Source organism: Argopecten irradians, chromosome 3, assembly GCF_041381155.1.
Source record: "Argopecten irradians isolate NY chromosome 3, Ai_NY, whole genome shotgun sequence".
NCBI lineage: Eukaryota > Metazoa > Mollusca > Bivalvia > Pectinida > Pectinidae > Argopecten > Argopecten irradians.
Genome location: NC_091136.1, coordinates 1,553,697 through 1,580,950, shown reverse-complemented (window position 1 = coordinate 1,580,950; position 27,254 = coordinate 1,553,697). Strand labels below are relative to the sequence as shown.

The window sequence follows — 27,254 nt, the reverse complement described above, 5'->3', positions numbered from 1 at the left end:
ATGCTGAATTTCAGCACCGAGAAATATGTTGGCTACTGGATCGGGGTGACGGACGAAGTGACAGAAGGAGTGTTTCGGACATACGATGGACGAATACAGAATTACACAAACTGGAAATCCGGCGATCCCAATGACAACAACATGCCAGCTCAGGATTGCGCAAGGATATTTCCAATGGAAACTCCGGGGTATCTTTGGCAAGACAGGTCGTGTACGGAGACAGCTCCCGGTTTATGTTCCCGTCAGTTTCGTGAGTTTTAAGGACGTCTCGCTATTTTTAATCTTGTAATTTATCTGTAGGATTTTAGACATTAACAATAGCTCTATAAATGTTCGAATAGTCAATCTTGTTTTATTAGCACTATAATCTCAAATCTGCTTTAAGGACCACCTGTCCGACACGTCTCATATGGCAATGACATAATGGTATCATACATATTTTACCTGTATTAAGGGAACACCTGTGACACAATGGTATCATATATATGTTACCTGTTTTAAGGGACCTCCTGTGACACAATGGTATCATATATATGTTACCTGTATTAAGGGACCTCCTGTGACATAATGGTATCATATATATGTTACCTGTAATAAGGGACCACCTGTGACACAGTGGTATCATATAAATGTTACATGTATTATGGGACCACCTGTGACATAATGGTATCATATATATGTTACCTGTATTAAGGGACCTCCTGTGACATAATGGTATCATATATATGTTACCTGTATTAAGGGACCTCCTGTTATATGTTATCATATATGTTTTTTACCGAATGTTCAGATATGACAGGTTTTATTGTAGTCAGTTTGTGTGTGAAGTTCAAAAATGCATTTATTCACTGCATTTATTTGAATTAGAAATTGCTTACGCCGACAGATGCCACTTCAAATGGGGACACAACAACAATAATGGCATCTAGGAGTACAATAGAAGTCGTAACATCAGAAGACTTATCTACGGGATGGCGGGAACCAATCGGCAACCAGGGAATGACTACCGACCAGGACTTAGGTACAGACCAGGGAGTTACTTCCAATCCTGAAAAGACCTCCGACCCAGAGACGGATTCGGTGGTCCAAAATGAGTCAACGGAAATGACATCAGTTGCAACTGTGGAAATGACGTCATCTTTTAACAGGCAATCATCGCTGGAAACGACCGAGTCTGATTCAGCGTGTTCAGTGTGCAGTACGTATCTAAAGTGTCGTTTCGCAGAAAATATATTAATTGCAGCAGGTAAATTTTTATATGATTTCTCCATGTATCGTACAGGGCTCTAATTTGGCGCACATTAATAATCGCGCACTTTGGCAAGTAGCAAGTATTTAGCCCGCAAATATAGTGCTTATATTTGGAGATAAATTATGTAATGCCAGTCGGGTTGTTTTCATCCATAACACTTTTTCGGCAACTTTATAACTCCAGAAAATATCATCGTCTCGAACGCTTCTTGTCACCTAACTATTAAGCGGACGACTAGATAGATTCTAATAATATCTATGGAAACTACAAATTACATATGAAGAGTACTGCATTGCAATTTTGATTAAACTCTATATCCATATGTAAACCTATTCGTCTGAACATCTTGATTTCGAAACACATTGGATATCGGCTTTCTACATATTATGACGTAATAGGGAAGGAGTGATGTATATATAAAATATGATACATGTAATGTGGAATATTATTGACATTCCAACACCCATCTTAAATTAGAAGACCCGTGCATAAATATTAACTATTTTATGTTGTTAACAGTTAATTAGTCAAACAAAATGTTGTGCAACATGGTAAAAATATCTTTCCATATTTCATTCGACTATAGTCCCACATAAATGTTTCTAGCAAAAAAAAAAAAAAAATTGTGTAGGCTCGCTTTCAGAGGCCAAAGTAACATGTTAGTGCAAAAATAAATGATCTGCCATCAATTTTGACCTTGCTCACTTCAAAAATCAATATGCAAGTTGAAAGATAAACAAAATTATAATATAAAACAGATAAAGCAGGACAAATACAGCGCTAAATCAAATCTTTTTAAAAAGCAATCGATTTTAAATACTTTTGGTAACCATGGTAACAATAAAAATTAAATTGAAAATGTGATATTCAATAGAACTTTCTTCTTTAATTCAATGATATGTTTGATTATTAAGTTGTTAATTGAGCATTTAAATCACTTTCATAGGCTTAAAGCTGACAATGAAAGTTAAAAAGTATGCATTAAAGTTTTTTTTTTTCATTTTTTTTCAAAATTTGTTTCTGAGACAACCCCATGCGTTTCTAAGGACGGGCAGTCGTCATTTTGTTTTAACTTTGTTTGGATACACCACCGCGTACCAACCCCTATATAAAGAGCGTGAACCACACACATGTGCAATCAGTGGAACGCTCGCTGTTCAAGGTGTAACAACTAACACCTGACCGACTCTAGATCTACTGTACTGTATACCCAAAACGTATTTACTTATAACTTGAGGCCGTGCCATAAGAATAAAATGGTTAGTACGGTCAATGTTTTCTCAAATAAAGTTTATAAGAACCATATATACATGTACGCCGCGCAGTGGAAAATTGTCTAAAATAAAGTACGACAATGTGCAGAAGGACCTTTTTTCATTCAAATGGGCAATTTCAGAACATTTCAGTCGGCAAAAATAGGGGGGATAAAAAGATATGTTTGCCCCCGTTCTGGGGACCGGGGCGGCAAATGCCCCCGACCCCCTCCCACCCCTATCCACCCCACGCTTCATACGCCCCTGTATCTACATTGCCAAGTAAAACAGCATACGTTCTATGAAGCTTTACAGTATTTGATGGAAATATGACAGGAATGTCAAATATTGATATAATGATAAAAGAAATACAAGTACTTACGTACACGGACTAGTACCTAATATCATGACAAATGGAAATAAAATAACAGTAGAAGAAACCATAAAACCATAAAATATAATGAAAACTCTTCTTTATGGCTACAAAACCTTACAGTATGTGATTATTTACACTTAGAAACTCTTCACAAAACTTCTGCATATGTTTCAACGTTTATTAGACTTAACACTGTAATCAGGAACCTGTAGTCGATAAATTTGTGTTTTAAGTCGATAGCAGATACGTCCATTAGACAGATGAGATTACCTTCGATCGGATGTTTTGAATGTTCATGGATCGCACATGCACATAGGGATTGTTTACACTCGCCGAAAGATAATAATATGAAAACGCGACTAGGTCGTTTCTATTAATTTTCAGTTTTTCACCATTTTGAATAAAATGGTCAAACTTTAAGATTTTGTTATTAACACAAATAACACAACTTTTACAATTATTTTCAGTTCTATTTTTTTTCATCTTTTACTACATGATTTTTTAACGACATCGAACAACATTAAATCTTACTAACTTTCGGAAACAACGTAATCATGTAATTTTTTTTTAAAAGCAGACCAAAGATTTGTTTGTATTCAGACATTAATGGCGTTTTAGATCGTCACTCGGATTCGAACTCGAGAAACTTTTGGAAAATTATTTGCAGATTATCAAAAACCTCGGACACTACCATCTGATAATCCTCCTCCATTAAACGATGCAGGACAACCTGAAATGACGGGCGCAGGTAAAGCCAATTTATTAAATGATTACTTTGTTTCCATATCAACTATTAACGATTCACAAATTGACGTTGAGAGGTTGAGATTAGGATTGATGCTATATAACCGACATACAATTTCAACCGACTGACATTATAGACATTCTTTAATCCTTACCTATCAATAAAGCAGTAGGACACGACGGAATCAGCCATAATATGCTAAAACACACAGCATATTTTATTGTACTACCCTTATTTCTAATAATCAGATCTTCCTTGGATACTGGTATCTTTCCAAAACAGTGGAAATTACTTTAGTCATACCATCCTTTAAAAAGTATACGTGGAGATATGTGGACGGATTATTATTAGGATTTCTGTTCATTTACATAGAAAGTTCAATTTGTGAAACATCTAAATGGCAGCATAGAGGAGTTGACATGTTTGCTTGCTAAAACAAGCCCTACACATATTTACAGGTAAGGGCTTTGTTTATGTTTTAGTAGGTGATACACAGAGGACAACTGCTAGGTGTATATGTAAATGACTGAGCGCACGTGTGTCGATTCACGCCCTGTACATAGGCGTATCTTATTTAAGAAGAGTTTTACAAAATGGCGTCTGAACGTCCTAAGAAACACAAGGAACTGTCTCAGAAACGAATTTTGAAAAAAAAAATTCAAAAGTATAATTTTTAACTTGCATTTTCAGCTTTAGAGCTATAAATGTAAGAAATTTTAACCTTATTTTATGAAAGTCAAAAGTCCCAAAATCCGGTTGCTATGATAACGTTATTAAAGGATTTGTGCAGCTATTTTTTTTTTGCTAATACGTCAGGATATTGCTTTGGATGAATGAAACATCTAGTCCCACCCAACGAATCACCTAGCTTTTAGCGCTATCGGTTGGTTTTGGTCGTGATTTACGGGTAGTGTCGACTACGGTTAAGAGATAATGGGCTAGGCGGTCACGTGGTCTTGTGATGTCACAGTAGTCCGCGGCTACACAAGGTAAACCTAGTACTATACATCTCTACAGCACATACATGTATACGTATACGTTAGATCTACAATTTGAGTTTTTCGAGTAAATGGTTATTCTAACTTTATGATGTAGATATTTTGCAGTTTCAAAACATTCCATTTACACCATTTCAAACATTCAAACACGCATATATCTAACTTTAGATTAGATAATCAGTCCAATTTGATAGCGATATCAAAATGATGTTCAGATTGATAGCATATTATGTAAATTTCTGTGTGATAAACAAAACAGTATAATGTAACACTATCTTTTTACGAGTAAATTCACAAAAATAAGCATAAATATATCTAGAATCCGTGTTTTTATTCCAAACTTCAGCCATAACGATGCAAACACGGCACACGGTTTAGACCTTGAAAATATGCATAATCGGGCGGTCAGAATTTTGGACCACGATATCGACAGCTTACAGGTCACGGGCGTAGGAAGCGACTGAAATGTTCTAAAAATGCTTATTTGAAATAAAAAAATGGTCCTCCTGCACATTTCTCTTACTTCATTCTAGAATTTTTTTACGCTGCGCGGCACATTTCCTGAAACGTTCAAGCACATAATGTTCAAACCTTTAATAGTAAAAATTCAATAAACATGAACTAGACTAAAAATGTCCATCAAAAGTATCTCTTAAAAGGTTAATTTGTTTATATATCTCGTAGCAAGACAATAAATTCATTATTTTTTTGAGTTACACAACTATATATAATGTGCCGATGGTGTGAAGCCGGTATGTTCAGATCGAACAGGGTTGCATAATGATATGACGATACAAACACAATTATCACAATTATCATTTCTTAATGCAGGTAACTTTAAATAAAAAAAAATACCACGTTAAAAATACTTTAAAATCATTAAAATACATCGTAAAACTTATTTTAAATCGTAACATTTTTTCCCGCTTTTGGGCGCTCGCAAAATCATCAAAATATATTGTAAAACTCATCTCAGCCATTCTAAATCGTAATATTTTTTCTCGGGGGTGATCCCCAGACCCCAAACACCAAAATCTGGCGCCTTCGGCACTCTCACGCTAATTTGGCCAATTTAGCGACCCCACTGTCTGTAAATGTGTACAAGGATTATTTTTAATGATATATGAAAAATGTATATAAAGCATATATGGTTGTGTGTTGAAATAATCTCCTCCTGTAGGTGCGGGGCGGGGGAGGGGGCACACGATATTGAGGCCCCCCTCCCCCCGTTACGTTTCATCTTCCTACGCCACTGCAGGTTATTCTGGTCGCTTGCGTCACGGAGAGGTTTCTACAAGGGCTAAAAAAGCCATTTCCAGCATAAACTGAAATTATCATTTTTGACGGCACAAATCCTTTAACACAAAAACATCTTTTTTCATACAAAATCTGAGAAGTGTGTAATCTGAAGTGTCTTAATATATATGGGTTGTTTACCAAAATTGTTGATGTATAACAGGATCGAGACGGGCCAAGTTTGTATATAACGACAAACTACACCCGGCTCCCTACCCGTGTGTTTCAACCCAGGTTCGTAGGGTTTATGCTTGACTTTTGTCGGTGAAGGAAAAATAGACAAATACTTGTAACACGTGGCAATATTTATTTATAACGACCTATTATATATCAAAAGATGTATTACACAAGACGTAGGGCCCAACAACAACGAGACTAACACATATATTTACAAAATACCCCCGACAACCCCTCCATACCCCACCTACAACCCTACCATCCTATAACTAGAAACATGGCCCCTTCCTGTTTCCTATTACACACCCCTAAAACGTATTAGGTTCAGGAACTCAATCCTTCAGTACACCGCACTGAAATGGACAGAACACCCTTATATATACCCGACTATAACAAACATGCATGATCGACCAATAGACATTTCCACCAACTGTGAGAATGAAATGTGAATGTGAACTCTGACGGGGTCGTTTCCAAAGTTAGTCGCGTGATATAATTTGTTAACGCCTCGGTTAGGATTATTTTACAAATCTTAGCGTCGAATGAGATTTTAAACCTCATCTCGATCACTCACAGGTATCAGATTTTATCAATACCCCGGACAGGGATATCCACCAGTTCACCGGTGTGAGATTTTTCTATCACACCCTGGGATAAACACAAGCTACGTATACACGAGGTCTTTGCACGTGCTCAATAATTGTATAGTGTCAGGACAACAGTATCATGACGTCGCAGTAACAGTAGTGTAAAGTCACGACAACAGTGAAATGACGTCACAATTTGAGGTCACGTCATCCCCGATTGCATAAGTGACACGTTGGTATTAGAAACCCAAACTGATGTACAGGGTAAGAGAAAATTAAATAATCCTTCACCTTCTTCAGGATGAGACAGGAGATCTCAACCCTCGGGATAAACACGAGGCTTTGCCAAATGTTCGACAACTTTAGAATTTTACCCCTCGGGTTGAGATTCCCTTTTATCCAATACTTCACAGGGTTATCCCGTGGTTGCTACGGAAAAGATAATTTTATCTTAAACAGGGGGTGTAAGACAGCTCATACGTGCTAAACAATAATATGAAGTCGTCAATATATGCGGCGTTACTGCGGCGTGCATAGTAGATGACGTCATCAATTTTGGCGTTCGGCAAGCGGATTGACAAGCCAAAATGTTTCACTCGGATTGAGATATCCCTGTCTACTTAACAGACCCATGTAAGAGTCTATTATTCTCTTACCTCAGAAAGGGATATACACAGTTTTACCGGTTTTACCGCACGTGCTCAACAATTGTATTACGTCATAACAACAGTATCATGACGTTACGGAAATAGTATTTTAATGTCACGACAATAATGAAATGACGTCACAAAGACAGTGACTCATTGAGGTCACGTCATCCTCGCTTGCATAAGTGACACGTTTATAAGAGAAACAAAGTGGTGCACGGCGTAACAAAAATAAACAATTGTATGGCGTCGCGACACAAGTATAATGTCTTTGCGGTAAGTTGCATTAATCACGACACAAATTCAATGGCGTCACAACGACGGCGACGACGACAATTCATTAAGGTCACATCATCATTGCTCGCATTGCTGACACGATATTATTGGAGACAACGATGTAGTGCACAGGGTAAGAGAAAAATAATATTTATTCCATTTGGTGTGGGCCTACGACAGGAAATCTCAAATCTGCCAAACAGTCGGTGTACAGACTCGTTTTTGACAACTTACAAATCGTACCCCCGGGACGAGATTCCCCTGTTTCACCCCAAAGAGGGTGACATTATACAAATATTGACCTGTTTTAGGTGTAAAAAGCATAAGAATAATAAATAACGTTTGGAGACGGCCCCCTTTAGAGTTCACATTCACAGCTCATCCACACATCCGCTCCGTTGGTGGATATGTCTAATAAAAAGACGGAACACAACACAGGCGCTCGATACAATGACATTTTTTACACGACAGCTACATGTGTACAAGATACACACACACTCTAACAGCTAGCACAGGACCACGACACCATATATATTTCCATAAAACACAAAGCATTTACAAGCCCTGCTACAGATGTAAAAGGGTGAAAATACTGGATTTTCGTGAATTCCGCAAAAACTTTGGAGTTAAGGGTAAAGGGGCAAAGTTTTTCAAACCGCTTAATGTGTTCTTTTACTTCATTATTTAGAGATAGTTTTGTACTCCCTTGGAACACAATGTTAACATGTACTTCTGTTGGGGACCAGGTTCGTCTGAGCCGAACACGACGTGTTACTGCACTTGTAGCCCATACCTCACCCTAGACGACCCATTGGTGAAGGAAAAGATCAATGAACTTATCGAAACACTGTCCATCTCCAAGAAAAACACCTCAGGTAGGTAGCACCTTGAACATGTATTTTTGTGTGCAGCATTATTAGGGCTTTTAACCATTTTTGAAAAGACTTATTGTTTTCGTTAAGTTTCTTATCATTAGGGCTTTTCACCAAATGGTGAAAAGACCTATTGTTTTCTTTAAGTTTCTTATTCTTATTATTCTTTTTCCTGTTTTTGTGAACGCTCTATCGGACAAACGGTAAGACATGGGATAAAAATGATTGCAGTATGTATAAACCATGTATCTGAAGGTGTTCCATGAACAAAATTAAGTAGGTCAAAAATTGCAAAATGGCCGCCATGACGTAAAACCTAAAAACACAAAAACTGCTATAAAATAAAAAGTATGAAAGCTTTTTCAAATCTGAATTATTTTGTTGTAGGGAATGAACATATCTAACTTTTACACATACATAATTCCACAAAATATGTATCGTTAAAAAAGCTCACTAAAGGTCAAGGTTTACCTAATGTTACTATTTTTGTTTTCATTACTCAATTTTCGTCAACTTTTTACATTACATCGATGCAGTATACCATTCTGAAAAATTTGATTTCTTCAAACTTAAAATTGGTCCACTAATTATTTTTTATGACGTTATTAGTATTTAACTATGATTTTTTTTGTAAATTTCGACAATTATATTTTAAACACTTCCTCTGATTCCACCAGTTCGATTAAGCCCAAACTTAAACAAGATCTTCCACTTATCACCGTGACCAATTCTTGTTAATATGGTGTTGATTCAAATTCAAATATGGCCGCAACCTAGACAGCCATAATTCGTTAACCGTTGAGCCAATTCCTTTGATTTTTTACATGTTATGTAGAAGTAGTATATGAAGAAACTTTGTAATTGTAGATTTTTCTCTAAAATTTCAACTTCCGGTTGATCATTGACTCATCATGCAAATTCGTCGTTTTTGGTGAAAATCACGAATACATATTCTTGTCAAGTCCTACATGATATAGAGGCTTGATATTGTACATGAAGTATGCTTTGACTATCAGGTTAAAATAATAAACGACCTTGACCTTCATCCAAGGTCACAGAGTGCTTGTGATTTTTGAGCTATGAAAATGATCAAGTGAAAATACAGCTCATTGAGACAATTGTACCTCGTGAACCACAAAGCCAATTTCTTTGATTCTAGGATATGTTATGTAGAAAAGAAAGTGAAACAAGTAACTTTGCTACCACTTTTCTGTAAAACGTGAACTTTCGGTTGCAAATAAGGATCAAAGTTCAAAAGTGCAATTTTTTGACAAAATCATTAACAAATTTTCTTCTCAAATTCTAGGAAGCCGACAGACCTAATATTTAGCATGTAGCATGGTGACATAAATGCCTACCAAGTTTGTTATATTATTATTGACCTTCATCGATATTCAAAGTCACGGGGCCAAAAACTTAAAATCTTCAAATAACGTATGCTGTTCTGCAAGGCCTAGATACCTAATATAGTGCATCCATGATGATGAAATAAATGGCTACCAAGTTTGTAAATATGAAAGACCTTGACCTTCATTCAAGGTCACTATGGCTAACAATCTTAAAATCTTCAAATTACTTCCTGTGAAGTTCTGAAATGACAAAGACCCTGGAACTGGACGTGAAGGACGTCGACACAAATCGCTACCAAGTTTGTTAATATGAATGACCTTGACCGGAATACCTTTTAGGTGAAAAGTCCGTAAAATTGTCCTGGTGACTATTTCTAGTTCTTATTATTATGAGGGCTTCTCACCAAATGGTGAAATGACCTATTGTTTTCGTTAAGTTTCTTAATAGGGCTTTTCACCAAATAGTGAAAACACCTATTGTTTTCGTTAAGTTTCTTATTCTTATTATTAGGGATTTCTATTTACGGATGGAAATCCCTATTGTTATTGTTCTGTTTTTTTCACATTGTTTTTCTTTTTTTTTCTTATTTCCACAAATCTTGTTAGCAGGATATCTAACGAACCAAACAAGGTACGACACTGAACTTTGGACAAGATATGTACGTACATGGGTTCTAGAAATATACTTTTGTCACAAAAATGTTCAAGGTCAAGGTCTCCGACGTAAAAATACCTTTTTCGAACAAATTTTAAACGTTCATAACTTCATAACCGTACGCTGTTCAACGTGTGCGTTTCGTTATTTATGTAGATCGCGATATTGAACGTGTTTTTTTTACTACATGTTATCAGAGATTGTGTTAGGTCAAGAGTTCGCTAGAGGGTCAAACAAAGGTCAAAAATGAACTTTACCATAGAAATGTTTTGAAGGGCATATATGAAAGAACATGTTCTCAAGCTCATGAAATGACCAATTTCAAGGTCATATGATTCAAAATAATGGAGATATTGGACATTAAAAATCGAAATTTTAATTTTTATTTGCCCTTAAGCTTGCGGCAGACGTTTGAGCTCCTTTAAACCTGTATGTAAAGTGTAGATTGCCTATGTTGTCTTCAAAAGCTATGAATTTTAAAGGGGTTATAAAGAAAAATGGCGGAAATATAGCTCTCGAAATATGGCAATTTGTTCAATTTCATTATTTTTTCGTAATTTGTGAACTCGTAGGGCATTTATCATTTAATGTAGAGTCTTGATTTTTTGTAAATAAAGACATTGGCATATTGTCTGTACATATTTCAAAGTCATGAATTAGAAAATGGCGGAAATATAGCTTTCCAAATATGGCGTTTCGTTCATGTTTTAACGTAAATTTCACCGTAATTTATGAAATTTTAAACAGATATGTTTTAAATTGGATGTTAAAGAGCATGCTTTCAGACAAATATAATGACCAAGTTCATGGTTATATTATTAAAAATGGCGGAGATATAGGACATCAATAATCGAAATTTTAATTTTCATTTGTCCTTGCGACACTTGTTCCAGCGGCTTGAAACCTGTATGTACAGTGCTACTTTTTCGTACCTATGTTGCATGAAATTTTGTCTTCAAACAATTTGAATTTCAATGGGTTTTATAGAAAAATGGCGGAAATATAGCTCTCCAAATATAGCAATTTGTTCCATCTCCTTATTTTATTCCGTAGTTTGTGAGTTTGTATGGCCTCTATTATTTAATGCAGGGTGTAGATTTTTGTGTAAATTTAGACGTTGGCATATTGTCTGTACAGGGTTATAATTTCGAAATCATGAATTCGAAAATGACGGAAATATAGCCCTCCAAATATATTTGAATTGGATGTTAAGGAGCATGCTTTCAGACACATATATTGACCAATTTCAAGGTCATGTGATTCAAAATGGCGGAAGTATAGGATATCAATTTTGTCCTTTCGGCGATTTTATTTTGTGCGTTGGATGTTATGTATGTAGTTGTACGAATGTGATGAGATTACATTATGTGGCCAAATGGAAATAATCCTCTAATACTAATGCTCTAATTTTACGAGTTATTCCCCATTTGTAGAAGATATTCGTAAGAAAAGGAGAATGAACGTCGAATTAAAACACCCATATGTGTTTTTGTTGTGAAGAATCAGACTCAATCCTTGTAGAGCGAGTTCCCCAACCCAACCTCACGTCCACGACACAACTGCAGTTTGGTATAGAGTACGACCCACTAAATAATTTTATATAGACCACAGTGTTAAAGTCTGTTAAAGTTTTGTGATGTTTTATTAAAACAAAGAAATATTAGTTGGTTATTGTGTTCTATAATTAAAGTCTAGGTTCTCATATAACACCAGATAAAGAAAAAAAGTTTGGATCCTTCAGCTCAAACCCCAACGAGGTTAGCTATATTGAAATCAGGCGCTAAAAAGTCATGAAATTCTAGTGTTTTTATCTATACATTATCAAAATTGATATTTTGAACCTAAATCTCAATCTGAATTTCAAAACTCATATCATGGTTATCTAGGAATAATTACCCGTCAGCAACTTGAATACTTTTTGAGATGTTTTAAGTTCTACGTGTACACGTATAAATACGAACACTGTACACATATTTGCGTTAATACATGTACATTTGTAGCTACACCGCATACATGGGAGGCCGTCCTTACGTGACCCTAGCTGTTAATAGGACGTACATTTAAACAAACAAACAAACAAAAAAAAAGGTAATGCACAACCTTTTATGTGTGTGGCAGAGCTGTCACATGTGACACTGGATGTTTAAGCAAAACCGGTGCTATATTGGGAAAATACCCGGCAGTTTGAAACCACGGAACCAAATAAATCTACATCACAATTCTTTACAAATGTTACATCTACATGTATTGCCCGACCCACACATTAACAATTAACTGATGTACATTGAATATATCCAATCAGCAGGCTCCGAAACATTCACCTCTCTATGAAATCCTGTGCCCAAAAGGGGATCCCCCTAAATCTATTTTTCGGTTGGACTAGACTACTTTCATAAGAAACGCTTTCTGATTAATTGAGTGAGATCGTCCGTTCGTTCATTCATTCGACTTGAAGCGAAGGAAAAGAGTATTAAAGCAATCGTCTGTACGCTAACATTACTTAGATCATTACATAGGTGGAAATCCCGTGTTTTGATCGCGATCAAATCTAGTTAGGGATTTCCATTTACGGATGGAAATCCCTTTTGTTATGTGACCTTTACCGGGTCCGTACCAGTCACAATTAACTGATGATCTATACAGTATCTACATTATGTACTGTTCCTTTCAAATTACTAAGTGCAAATATATACAGATATTACACAGCTGACCTTGCTGTGATCCTATAAACTATCTAGTATCCCTAGATATTATAATCAACAATGTCAGTCCTAATGATTACTCAGCGCCTCTGAGTGATCGTGATAACACAACTTCAAAATATACAAACCAAACTGAATAAATCATACAGAACAGTATAACAATGAAATGATTATCAACAAACACTGAGTATCGTTAAGCTTATGCGAGTAGTCTCCACTACCTCGGGTGATTCGATAATCCCTACTCGCACATATATAACAAGACTGCGATAAAATCAATGTGATATCATCTATAAGAACCTTTCCCTAAGGCCTAACACAACCGAGCTACGGAGTACTCAAAATCGCTGAGTACGCACAGAGTAATCTCAATGATTCGTATCCGCAATCATTCACTAACAATGTCAAGGCTCAGTTTACAACTTACTCTCCAGAATATTTAACGCGGAGGAGGAAAGCCTTATTCAGGCACGTCAATCTCCGATCTCAACTTTATCGTAAGTTATTAACAACTGACGCATATAGGCAAGCCTTGTTCAGGCACATCTATATATACCTTGTATTAACCTCTCAGATGTTTTCGCTTCAGCAGCTCGTCCAACAATAAAAAAAACTCTCGCTGAAACCGCGGCTTTATATACTGCCGGGCAACGAAATTAGCGCCCTCTATTTACAACAAACCTATGTCCTAGAACGCTTAACTTACATATTTGACGACGAGACTAACAGACAAAATAGAGCAGACAGCGATCCCGGATAGTATGGTAATACAGCCGTAATTCATCACAGTTATTGTTTTGTTTTTTCTTATTTGTGATTTCCATTTACGGATGGAAATCCCTATTGTTATTTTTCTGTTGTTTTTTTCTTATTCTTTTTTTTTTCTTATTTACACAAATCTTGTTACAGGATATCTAACGCACAAAACAAGGTACGACACTCGACTTTGGACAAGTTATGTACGTACATGGGTTCTAGAAACATACGTTCAATTGTTCACAACAATGTTCATGGTCAAGGTCACAGACGTAAAAATCAACTTTTTTCGTACAAATTTTAAACGTTCATAACTTCATAATCGTACGCTGTTTAACGTGTGCGTTTCGTTATTTAGGTAGATCGCGATATTGAACATTTGTTTCTTACTACATGTTATCAGAGATTATGTTTAGGTCAAGAGTTCGCTAGAGGGTCAAATTAGGTCAAACAAAGGTCAAAAATGAACTTTATCATAGAAATGTTTTAGAGGGCGCATATCAAAGAACATGCTCTTAATCACATAAAACGACCAATTTCAAGGTCATATGATTTAAAATGGCGGAGATATTGCACATCAAAAATCGAAATTTTAGTTTTATTTGGCCTTGCGGCAGGTGTTTCAGTGCTTTTAAACCTGTACGTACAGTGTTGATTTTTCATATCTATGTTGTATGAACTTTTGTCTTCAAAAGATATGGATTTTTAAGGGTTATATAGAAAAATGGCGGAAATATAGCTCTCAAAATATGGCAATTTGTTCCATTTCCTTATTTTTTCCCTGTAATTTGTGAGCTCGTAGGACCTGTCTTATTTATGAAGGGTGTTGAATTTTTTTTAACCTATTGTTTGTACAGGAATTTAATTTCAAAGTCATGAATTTGAAAATGGCGGAAATATAGCTCTCCGAATATTGCGTTTCGTTCATATTTTAAACTTTAATTTTACCGTATTTTATAAAACTTCAAAGAGAAATGTTTTGAATTGGATGTGAAAGAGCATGCTCTCAGACACATATAATGACCATTTTCAAGTTCATATAATTCAAAATGGCGGAAATATAGGACATCAAAAATCGAAATTTTAGTTTATATTTGTTCTCGCGGCACGCGTTTCAGCGCCTTTAAACCTGTATGTACTGTGTTGATTTTTCATACCTACGTTGTATGGACTTTTGTTTTGAAATCTTTTGAATTTCAAGGGGTTATATAGAAAAAGGCGGAAATATAGCTCTCCAAATATGGCAATTTGTGCCATTTCATTATTTTATTCCGTAATTTGTGAGTTTACAGGGCCTTTATTAGGGTGTTGTTTTTAGAATTTAGACTTTGGTATATTGTCTGTACAAGGTTATAATTTCGAAATAATGAATTCGAAAATAGCGGAAATATAGCCCTCATCATATGACATTTTAGTTCAGTTTTTAACGTAAATTTTAACGTAATTTAAGAAATTTTCAAGAGAAATGTTTTGAACCGGATGTGAAAGAGCATGATCTCACACACATATATTGACTACTTTCAAGGTCATATGATTCATAATGGTGGAGGTATAGGACATCAATCCTTTCGGCGATTTTATTTTGTAAGTTGGATGTTGTGTATGTAGTTGTACGAATGTGATGAGATTACATTATGTGGCCAAAGGGAGATAATGTTTTAATGCTAATAATTTAACTGTACGAGTTATTCCCCATTGGTCGAACATCTTCATAAGAAAAGGAGAATGAACGTCGAGTTGAAACACCCATATGTGGGTTTTTTGTGTGAAGAATCAGAATAAAGACGTGTAGAGCGAGTTCCCCAACCCGACGTCACGTCCATGACACAACTGTGGTTTTGTATAGATAACAACCCACTTTATAATTTTACATAGACCACAGTGTTAAAGTTTGTTAACGTTTTGTGATATATTATTAAAACAAAGAAATCTCAGTTGGCTATGGTGTTTTATAATTAAAGTCTAGGTTCTCATATAGCACTAGATAGAAAAAAAAAGTTGGATCCTTCAGCTCAAACTCCAACCAGGGTAGCTATATTTAAATCAGGCGCATTTTGCGCTAAAAAATCCTGAAATTCTAGTGTTTTTACCTATTCATTATCAAAATTGGTATTTTGAACCTAAGTCTCAATCTGAATTTCCAAATTCATATCATGGTTATCTAGGAATAATTACCTGTCAGAAAACATTTTTACTTTTGAAATTCATAATCAGCCAGCCAATCAGCGGCCGGGTTAAAATTCTATCCTGGGCTCAATCTTGTATACACAGGGGATATTTCGAAGGTCTTTTTTCATTTAGTTTGTCGTTCGTTATACCCAACTTGAATACTTTTCGAGATGTTCTACTTGACCAATGTACACAATCGTCATGTTTGCATAAATATACGTACATGTGTAGCTTCACGGCATGCATGGGAGGCCGTCCTTGCGTGACCCTAGCTGTTAATAGGACGCACATTTAATCAAACAAACAAACAAATAAGGTAATGCACAAACCCAATAACTGACCGGTTTAAAATCTTTTTTGTGTATGGCAGAGTTGTCACCTGTGACACCGGATGTTTAAGTAGAACCGGTACTATTTTGGGAAAATACCTGGCCGTTTTGAGACGACAGAACCAAATAAATTCCCATCAAAATTCTTTACATATTTTACATTTACATGTTTTGCCCGATCCACACATTTACCATCCACCAAAGTACCCGGAATACATCCAATTTGCAGGCTCCGATACATTCACCTTTCTATGAAATCTTGTGCCCAAAAGGGGATTACCCTTAATCTACTTTTTGGTCGAACTAAAATACTTTCGTAAGAAACGCTATCCGAGTGAGATCGTCCGTTCGTTCATTCATTTGACTTGAAGCGAAGGAAAGGGTATTAAAGTAATCGTCTGTTCGATAACATTACTTATTTCATTACCTGGGTGGGATCCTGTGTTTTGATCGCGATCAAATTTAGTTCTTATTATTCTTCTTCTTTCTGTTTTTGTGAACAATCTATCGGTCATAAGATAAGACGTAGGATAAAAATTATTGCAGTATGTTGAAAGCACATATCTGAAGGTTTTCCATGAACAAAATTAAGGAGGTAAACAATTTCAAAATGGCCGCCATGATGTAAAACCTAAAAACAATAAAACTGATATAATTAAAAAAAAGTATGAAAGCTATTTCAAATCTGAAGGTATTGTATTGTATGGAATGAACATATCTAACTTTTACTTAAACATGCTTTCACAAAATATGTCTCATTAAAAAGCTTGCTACAGGTCAAAGTTTACCAAAAGTGACTATTTTAAGATTTTTTTTATTATTCATTTTTTCCCAACTTTTTGCATTACACCGATGCAGTATATCATTCTGAAGGTTTTGATGTATTCAAGTTTAAAATTAGTCCACTAATTAATTTTTAATGATGTAATTAATATTTAAAAAAAAGAAATTTTAGCAAATTTCGACAATTATTTTTCATTATCTTCTCTGACTCCGCCGGTCCAATCAAGCCCAAACTCGCACAAGATATTCCACTTGTCACCTTGACCAATTCTTGTTAATATGTTGTCGATTCAAAAGCAAATATGGCCGCAATGATGTCACTTCCGGTTTAACACATACAGCCATAACTCGTTAACCACTGAGCCAATTTCTTTCATTTTTTATATGTGATGTAGAATAGCATATGAATAAACTTTGTAATCGTACAATTTTATCTAAAATGTCAACTTTCCCGTTATCATTGACTCATAATGGAAATTCGCCATTTTCGGTGAAAATCACGAATACATCTTCTTGTCATGCTCTACATTGTATAGAGGCTTGATATTGTGCATGAAGTATGCTTAGGTAGTTGACTTTCAGGTTTAAAAAAATAAACGACCTTGATTTTGGATATGTTATGTATAATTGAAAGTGAAACAATTAACTTCAAGACCACATTTTTGTTATACGTGAACTTTCGGTTGTAAATAAGGATCAATGTTCAAAAGTGCAATTTTTTGACAAAACCATTATCAAATCTTTTTTTGAAATTCTAGAAGGCCTAGACACATGTCGCGGATATGTCGTTGGCTTAAATATATGTATATATTGTCACTGTTCCGTTTATGTGGATCACTGTTTACCGTTAGTGTGATCTGTTTACTTGTGTGTCTAATTATAGTATGTGTCCATGTGCGTCCAGTAGTTGTGTAAAATAGCTGGAATGCAGAAATCACGTACCACTCGGTTCCATCCCCAAGGAAATGGTATGACAGAACGCTTTAATCAGACACTGTTAAAAATGCTTGGTACATTAGAGGAAAAAGAGAAACAAAATTGGAAGGCAGGTTTCTCCCCTTTTTACTTATTGTTCGGGCGACATCCCAGGCTTGCTGGGGATGCCTATTTTGGGTTACAGGAGAAAGAATTTTCGCAGTTTCAGCCGAAGACAGAGTATGTCAGTAAGCTAAAATCAAGACTAAAGTTTGCATACAAAACATCAGAGAAACATGCAAAGAAATCGGCTAACACTCACAAGTCCCATTATGACCTGCGTGTTTGAGATTTTGTTCTCAAGACAGAAGACAGGTTATTAGTCCGTAATGTAAACTTAAAGGGTAAGGCAAAACTTGCTGATAAATGGGAGAAGTTTCCATATAAGGTACTATCTAAACCCAACAAGGATACACCTGTTTCCAGAGTCAAGCTGGAGCGAGTAGTCTCCACTACCTTGGGTGATTCGATAATCCCTACTCGCACATATATAACAAGACTACGATCAAATTAATGTAATATCATCTATAAGAACTTTTCCCTAAGGCCTAACACAACCGAGCTACGGAGTACTCAAAATCGCTGAGTACTCTCTGCTACCGAGCACACACGTTTACCGAGTCCTCTCAGAGCAATCACTGCAGCAATGATTCACACACAATCATTACATATTACCGAGTACGCACAGAGTAATCACCTGTACTCTCAGTGATTCGTAACCGCAATAATTCACTAGCAATTTCAAGGCTCAGTTTACAACTTACTCTACAGAGTATTTAACGCGGAGGTGGAAAGCCTTATTCAGGCACGTCAATCCCCGATCTCAACTTTATCGTAAGTTATTAACAACTCACGCACATAGGCAAGCCTTGTTCAGGCACATCTATATTTACCTTGTATTAACCTCTCAGATGTTTTCGCTTTAGCAGCTCGTCCAACAATAAAAAAAAACTCTCGCTGTAACCGCGGCTTTATATACTGCCGGGCAACGAAATTAGCGCCCTCTATTTACAACAAACCTATGTCCTAGAACGCTTAACTTACATATTTGACGGCGAGACTAACAGACAAAATAGAGCAGACAGCGATCCCGAATAGCATGGTTATACAGCCGTAATTCATCACAGTTATTGTTCTCTTTTTTCTTATTATTAGTATTAGGGATTTCCATTTACGGATGGAAATCTCTTTTGTTATTTTTTTCTTATTAGGGATTTCCATATACGGATAGAAATCCCTATTGTTATTGTTCTGTTTTTTCTGATTATTTTTTTTTCTTATTTACACAAATTATTCTATAATGTCTCCATATAGAGTGATACAATGTCCGGTAGTGGTACAACTATGTCTCTAACGGACTGACCTCGCAAGGTACTCTACGTCTCGTCCTTCCTGACTAACAGCCCGCTCTACCCGTATGTCACACCTTATATACGCACTCACAGACACACCCGATCACATGCATGCTATCCACACACTTGCATACTCGAACACAACTGGACGAACAGGTTACAGATAAAAAAAATAGACATAACATTACATAACTACTGGACGCACATGGACACGTACTATAAATAGACATACAAAATGTTCATGGTCACGGTCACAGACGTAAAAAAACAACTTTTTTCGAACAATTTTTAAACGTTCATATCTTCATAACCGTACGCTGTTCAACGTGTGCGTTTCGTTATTTAGGTAGATCGCGATATTGAACGTTTTTTTCATACTGCATGTTTTCAGAGATTATGTCTAGGTCAAGAGTTCGCTAGAGGGTCAAATGAGGTCAAACAAAGGTCAAAAATGAACTTTACCATAGAAATGTTTTGAAGGACTTATATGAAAGAACATGCTCTCAAGCACACGAAATGACCAATTTCAAGGTCATATGATTCAAAATGGCGGAGATATTGGACATTAAAAATCGAAATTTTAATTTTTATTTGTCCTTGCGGCAGACGTTTGAGCGCCTTTAAACCTGTACGTACAGTTTTGGTTTTTCATATCTATGTTGTATGACCTTTGTCTTCAAAAGTTATGGATTTTTAAGAGGTTATATAGTAAAATGGCGGAAATAAAGCTCTCCAAATATGGCAATTTGTTCCATTTTCTTATTTTGTTCCGTAATTTGTGAGCTCGTAGGACCTGTCTTATTTATGAAGGGTGTTGAATTTTTTAACCTATTGTTTTTACAGGAATTTAATTTCAAAGTCATGAATTTGAAAATGGCGGAAAATATAGCTCTCCGAATATTGCGTTTCGTTCATATTTCGAAAGTTATTTGCAGGGCCTGCATGAACTCAGAAAATTTCAAAATGGCATTTGTAAAACCTAATGACCAATTTTCATAGCTTCATATAATCAAAGTCAAAAGTGGCGGAACATGCAGTAGAAGACAAGTTTAAAAATTAGTCCAAAAAATGAGGTATATTAATATATTTTTCAAATAAGGAAATTTTAGTCAAATTTCGACAATGACTTTTTCGAAAATTTTATTTTCCACTTCTGTCACCTTGACCAATTTCGTTTGTTTAATTGATATGGCCGCAATGATGTTCACATTCCGGCCATATTAACTCGTTTAACCACGCGTTTTCAGCTATGAAATGGATAAACCTAACAATTAAACCTTCCCGTTATATTTACTCATAATGGAAGATACAGTGTTGATTTTAGAGGCCTTGATATTGTGCATACCTACGTTGTAAACGAACATTGATTTTTGGATATGTTATGTATAATTGAAAGTGGAAACAATTAATCTTCACAAGAACCACATTTTTGTTATAACGTGGAGACTTTCGGTGTGTAAATAAGGGGATCAATTTGCAATTTTTTGACAAATACCCATTATCAAATCTTTTTTTGAATTCTAGAAGGCCTTAGAGGGGTATATAATATGTTATAAAAGTCACTGTTCCGCACTGTTTTACCGAAACTATATAGCTCTCCAAATAAAATAGCAAATGCAAGAAATCACCGTACCAACTCGTATCCATGGTATGGACATTATTTTAAAAATGCTGGGTACATTCCGTAATCCCCAGCTTGCTGGGGGGGCATCCCCTTTACACATCAAGATTGCCTATTTTGGGGTTTTACAGCGAGAAAGATATTTTTGCAGTTTCCAAGCCGAAGGACAGAGTATGTCAGTAAGCCTAAAAATCAAGACTTAAAGTTTGCATACAATACATCAGCGAGAGAAACATGCAAAAGAAAGAAATCGGCTTAACACTCACACGTCCCATTCATGACCTGGCGTGTGTTTGAGATTTGTTCTACAAGGACCAGAAGAGACAAGGTTTAGTCGTACCGTAATGTAAAACTTGAAAGGGTATAAGGCAAAACTTGCCTGAAAAATGGGAAGTGAGAAGAAGTTTCCATATATAAGGTAACTATCTCAAAAACACCAACAAAGGATACACCTGTTTTCCAGGGTCAAGCTGGAAGCAGCAGAGTAGTCTCCAACTACCTTGGGTGATTCGATAAATCCCTTACTCGCCATATATATAACCAGACTTACAAATCAAATTAATGGAATATCATCTATAAGAACTTTTCCCTCAGGCCCTAAGCACAACCGAGCGTACGGAAGTACTCAAAATTCGCTGAGTACCTCTCTGGTACCGAGCACACAACCGTCCCACCGTTTTACCGAGAGTCCTCTCCTAGAGCAATCACTGAAGCATATGATTTCACCACACAATCATCTTACATATTACCGAGTACGCACAGAGTAATCACCTGTTACTTCATAGTGATTCGTGAACCGCAATCATTCACTAGCAATTTCAAGGCCTCAGTTTTACAACTTACTCTTACAGAGTATTTTAACGCGGAGGTGGGACGGGTGGAAGGAATGCCTTATTTTCAGCGCACGGTCAATCCCGATCTCAACTTTTATCGTCCAAGTTAACTTAACAACTCACGCGACATAGGCAAGCCTTTGTTCAGGCACATCTCATATTATACCTTGTAATTAACTCTCATGATGTTTTTCGCTTTAGCAGCTCGTCCAACAATAAAAAAAAAACTCTCGCTGTAACCCGCGGCTTTATATACTGCGGGGCAACGAAAATTCTAGCGCCCACTATTTACAACTACAAACCTATGTCCTAGAGACGCTTAAACTTATACATATTTAGACGGCCCGAGACTTACAAACAAAATTAGAGCAGACAGCGATCCCGAATAGCATGGTTATAACAAGCCGTTATTCATCACAGTTATTTGTTTTCTCTTAATTTCTTATTATTAGTATTAGGGAGTTCCATTTACGGATGGAAAAGTTTCTTTTTGTTATATTTTTTCTTATTAGGGATTTCCCTATACGGGATAGAATTCCCTATTGTTTTTTTAATGTTCTGTTTTTTCTGAATTATTTTTTTTTCTTAGTTACAACACACCCGAATACTCGAACACAACTGGACGAACAGGTTACAGATAAAAAAAAATAGACATAACATTACATAACTACTGGACGCACATGGACACGTACTATAAATAGACATACAAAATGTTCATGGTCACGGTCACAGACGTAAAAAAAAACAACTTTTTTCGAACAATTTTAAACGTTCATATCTTCATAACCGTACGCTGTTCAACGTGTGCGTTTCGTTATTTAGGTAGATCGCGATATTGAACGTTTTTTTCATACTGCATGTTTTCAGAGATTATGTCTTGGTCAAGAGTTCGCTAGAGGGTCAAATGAGGTCAAACAAAGGTCAAAAATGAACTTTACCATAGAAATGTTTTGAAGGACTTATATGAAAAAACATGCTCTCAAGCACACGAAATGACCAATTTCCAGATCATATGATTCAAAATGGCGGAGATATTGGACATTAAAAATCGAAATTTTAATTTTTATTTGTCCTTGCGGCAGACGTTTGAGCGCCTTTAAACCTGTACGTACAGTTTTGGTTTTTCATATCTATGTTGTATGACCTTTGTCTTCAAAAGTTATGGATTTTTAAGAGGTTATATAGTAAAATGGCGGAAATAAAGCTCTCCAAATATGGCAATTTGTTCCATTTTCTTATTTTGTTCCGTAATTTGTGAGCTCGTAGGACCTGTCTTATTTATGAAGGGTGTTGAATTTTTTAAGCTATTGTTTTTACAGGAATTTAATTTCAAAGTCATGAATTTGAAAATGGCGGAAATATACCTCTCCGAATATTGCGTTTCGTTCATATTTTAAACTTTGATTTTACCGTATTTTATAAAACTTCAAAGAGAAATGTTTTGAATTGGATGTGAAAGAGCATGCTCTCAGACACATATAATGACCATTTTCATGTATCTGAAGGTTTTCCATGAACAAAATTAAGGAGGTCAAAAATTTCAAAATGGCCGCCATGATGTAAAACCTAAAAACAATAAAACTGATATAATTTAAAAAAAGAATTAAAGCTATTTCAAATCTGAAGGTATTGTATTGTATGGAATGAACATATCTAACTTTTACTTATACATGCTTTCACAAAATATGTCTCGTTAAAAAGCTTGCTACAGGTCATAGTTTACCAAAAGTGACTATTTTAAGTTTTTTTATTATTCATTTTCCCCTAACTTTTTGCATTACATCGATGCAGTATATCACTCTGAAGGTTTTGATGTATTCAAATTTAAAATTGGTCCACTAATTAATTTTTATGACGTAATTAATATTTAAATAAATTTTTTTTGCAGATTTCAACATTTATATTTTCAACATCTCCTCTGGTTCCATCAGTCCGATCAAGCCCAAACTCACACAAGATCTTTCATTTATCACCCTGACCTATTCCTGTTAATATGATATTGATTCAAAGGCAAATAAGGCCGCAGTGACGTCACTTCCGGTTTAATTCCTTTCATTTTGTAATATGTTATGTAGAATAGGATATGGAGAAATTTTGTAATGTACATTTTTTTCTAAAATGTCAACTTCCGGTTATCATTGCCTCATAATGGAAATTCGCCATTTTTGAAAAATCCCGAAAAACACCTTCTTGTTAAGTTCTACTTAGTATGGAGGCTTGACATTGTGCATGAAGTATGCTTAGCTAGTTGATTTTTAATATAAAAATAATAAACGACCTTGACCTTCTTCCAAGGTCACAGAGTACTTGTAATTGTAGAGCTATGGAAATGATTAGGTGAAATACAGCTCATTGAGACAGCCTTAGCTCGTTAACCACACAGCCAATTTCTTTGATTTTTGGATTTGTTTTGTAGAATGGAAAGTGAAACAATTAACTGAATTACCACTTTTCTGTTATACGTGAACTTTCGGTTGAAAATAAGGGTCAAAGTTCAAAAGTGCAATTTTTAGACAAATTCATTAGGCCTAGACACATAATCTTAAGCATGTAGCATGCTGACATAAATGCCTACCAAGTTTTTCAATATGATTGATCTTGACCGTCATTTAAGGTCACAGGGACGATAAAGTCTAAAATATCCAAATTACTTCTTCTGAAGTTCTGGAAGGCCTAGGGACCTATTATTAGGCATACATGATGCTGAAATAAACGACTGTCAAGTTTGTTAACATACATGACCTTGACCGGAATACCTTTTCGTTAAAAAGTCGGTCAAATTGTCCCTGTGACAATTTCTAGTATACAATTATGACTCTCAAGCAAATAACTTTCCAGGGAGACAATTATAGATGTTTCCCGACACATAGGGACATAATTATTTTATTATACCGAACAAAATTAAAAGAAAAAATCCCTGGTAAAAGAACTCATGAAGATATTTCCCAACAACGTTGCTAAATGTGTCGGGTTGCAAAAAAAAAAAAAAAAACCACTAAGCAACATCGTTGCAATTAATTGTTTGGTTGATCGTTGCAGATGACGTCAACTTCCGGTCTTGAATGTTCGGAGCTTCCAATTGCATGCCATTTAATTAGTTAGACATTTCACCGGAATTGGAAGGCTAGGGTTATTTCCTGCCAGGGTTATTTCTTTTGGGTTATGTCCCTCGCCTTCCAATTCCGGTGAAATGTCTAACTAATTCAATAACATGCAATCGAGTTTAATCCAATCAGAACATTTAAAATAAAAGTGAGGTACAATAACATAGATTTTAGGCCTATTCACAGTATTGTAACAATGGAATACTTAAAAAAATGATACAACATGATATTTATGATTGGTATGGTCGACATTATCAATACCATTGAAAACTATTGTGGGTGAATTATGTACTTTTACAAACGGTCAATCATTCAAAGCACTCAGTTCTATAAACATTTTACTTGGAGTTTGCGTACAAACATACAGTCAAATCTCATTAAAGTGAACGTGCATGACTCAAATGCCATCCTGTGTAATTCACAAATTCCGAACAAAAATTTTCATTACATGCTCAAGTAAAGTGTTCGTTGGAATTGTGGTTTTGACAGTATTTTGGTACAATAGAAAAATACAGTTTGTTAGAACAGTACACATTGATTTCAAGTTTCAATTCATCGTTTACTGTCGTCGAAATGATTAATTTCAGCAAACTGATCACATCAATTACATACGAACTTTCCCATTTCAGCAAATAGGCGGAAGTACATCAGCGTCGCCGACAACCGTCCCAGTGCTAGGGGCATCGGATACATCGGGGCGGCCATTTTGGTCGTATCCTTAGGTTCAATAATTCTTTTGGACTTGTCAACATTCCTCCGCCATGTTAAACATTTGACAATGAAAGCTACAGGACGCGAGAAGGAGAATACTGACTGGGCAACACGGAACCCTACCTAATCCACACCTCCTAACATCCTCTCCATTATTGATATACACAGCTCATGTCAAATGTTTTTCTTCATCCACTTATATTTGTTATGATATCGTTACTTGGTGGATATCGGCATAGCAACGGTTTAGGTAACTAAATGACAAGGTGATATTTGACAAATTTTACTAGTAAGAACAGTGAGGAGCAGACAAGTGAGAACAACTGAGGACAACACAAACAGGACGTTTTTGATGTCGTTAATAACCTTCGTTCTATATAATATATAGTTTGCACTATATTGTCTCAATGCTCCTACTATTTATAAAATATCATTGCCACATCATGATGCCGAAACACGTATCTGCTGATAAAATGACGTGAATACCGCTCGTAGACTGGCCACCATTCTCTATAATATTGAAGAAAAAATATCACTAAAAATTGGCTTGATTATTTTTATCTCTATTACATGTCTGGTTCTCAACAACTTAGGGTCTGGTGGCCAGTCTAACCGGTATGGCATTTTCATTTTATGACCCGTTTTCAAGTGTGACCTGGGGCACTATGTAATATATGGACTGGACTAAGACTTTTATTGATCCGTACCGCAATACTATCAATGGATATATGACAGAATACATTTCAAATCTATAGTTTTGGGAAGGGAAATGGTGATTTAGTATTTCTAAATAAACAAGGAGCGAAGAAGCTTCATTAAATGTGGCAAAGTGAAAAATAAAACAACCGGAGGTCGAATGCAATAAATGATTAAGTGTACACACGAACATTATCGGTACTATGCACAGCGAGGACTTTTTTAAGTTTCTTAAATTAGAGAATACATATAATAAGAATCTACTTGATAATATATACGAAGGAAATCAGTATAAGATGAAAAGATAATTCATCATAATATTTTGTTTAGTATCATATGTTTTTTAGAATATAAGAATATAAAAAAACATCCAGAACACAAATCTATTACCGTTCAAAATGTTTTGCTTTAACAATAAACCTATACAATACACAAACAATATAAAGACCCACCAGTTAAGTCTGATCCCTAAAACATATAATACTCCTCCCGTTTTCAAGTGTGACCACTACAATGTACAAACTCCTGCCGTTTTCAAATGTGACCCTAGTAATACACAGACTACTCTCGTTTGTGTCCCTAGCCATACATACTCCTCCAGTATATGACTATGACCCCCGCAATATACAAACTCCACCCGTTTTCAAATTTGACCTCCAGTGCTCAAGTGTGAGCCCCACACTATAATATAGACTCCACCCGTTTTCAAGTGTGAGCCCCACAATATACAGACTCCAACG

At 35.7% G+C, this 27,254-nt stretch overlaps 1 protein-coding gene across 1 annotated transcript; it reads left to right on the top strand.

The window, feature by feature from the left end:
* On the top strand, positions 1-26,824 carry LOC138320135 (uncharacterized). Its single transcript, XM_069263192.1, has 4 exons — positions 1-250; positions 887-1,198; positions 8,354-8,482; positions 25,737-26,824. Exons 1-4 carry the CDS (start codon positions 1-3, stop codon positions 25,943-25,945), a joined length of 900 nt encoding a protein of 299 aa, XP_069119293.1. The 3' UTR covers positions 25,946-26,824.
* The last annotated feature ends 430 nt before the right edge of the window (positions 26,825-27,254 follow it).

What these genes read in the sequence shown, in the direction of transcription:
- LOC138320135 (XM_069263192.1), top strand. Translation starts at nt 1, where the DNA reads ATGCTGAATTTCAGCACCGAGAAATATGTTGGCTACTGGATCGGGGTG. An exon ending in TTCAGCGTGTTCAGTGTGCA is followed by an intron (nt 1,199 to 8,353) that starts GTACGTATCTAA and finishes GTTGGGGACCAG; the next exon opens with GTTCGTCTGAGCCGAACACG. An exon ending in CTCCAAGAAAAACACCTCAG is followed by an intron (nt 8,483 to 25,736) that starts GTAGGTAGCACC and finishes TTCCCATTTCAG; the next exon opens with CAAATAGGCGGAAGTACATC.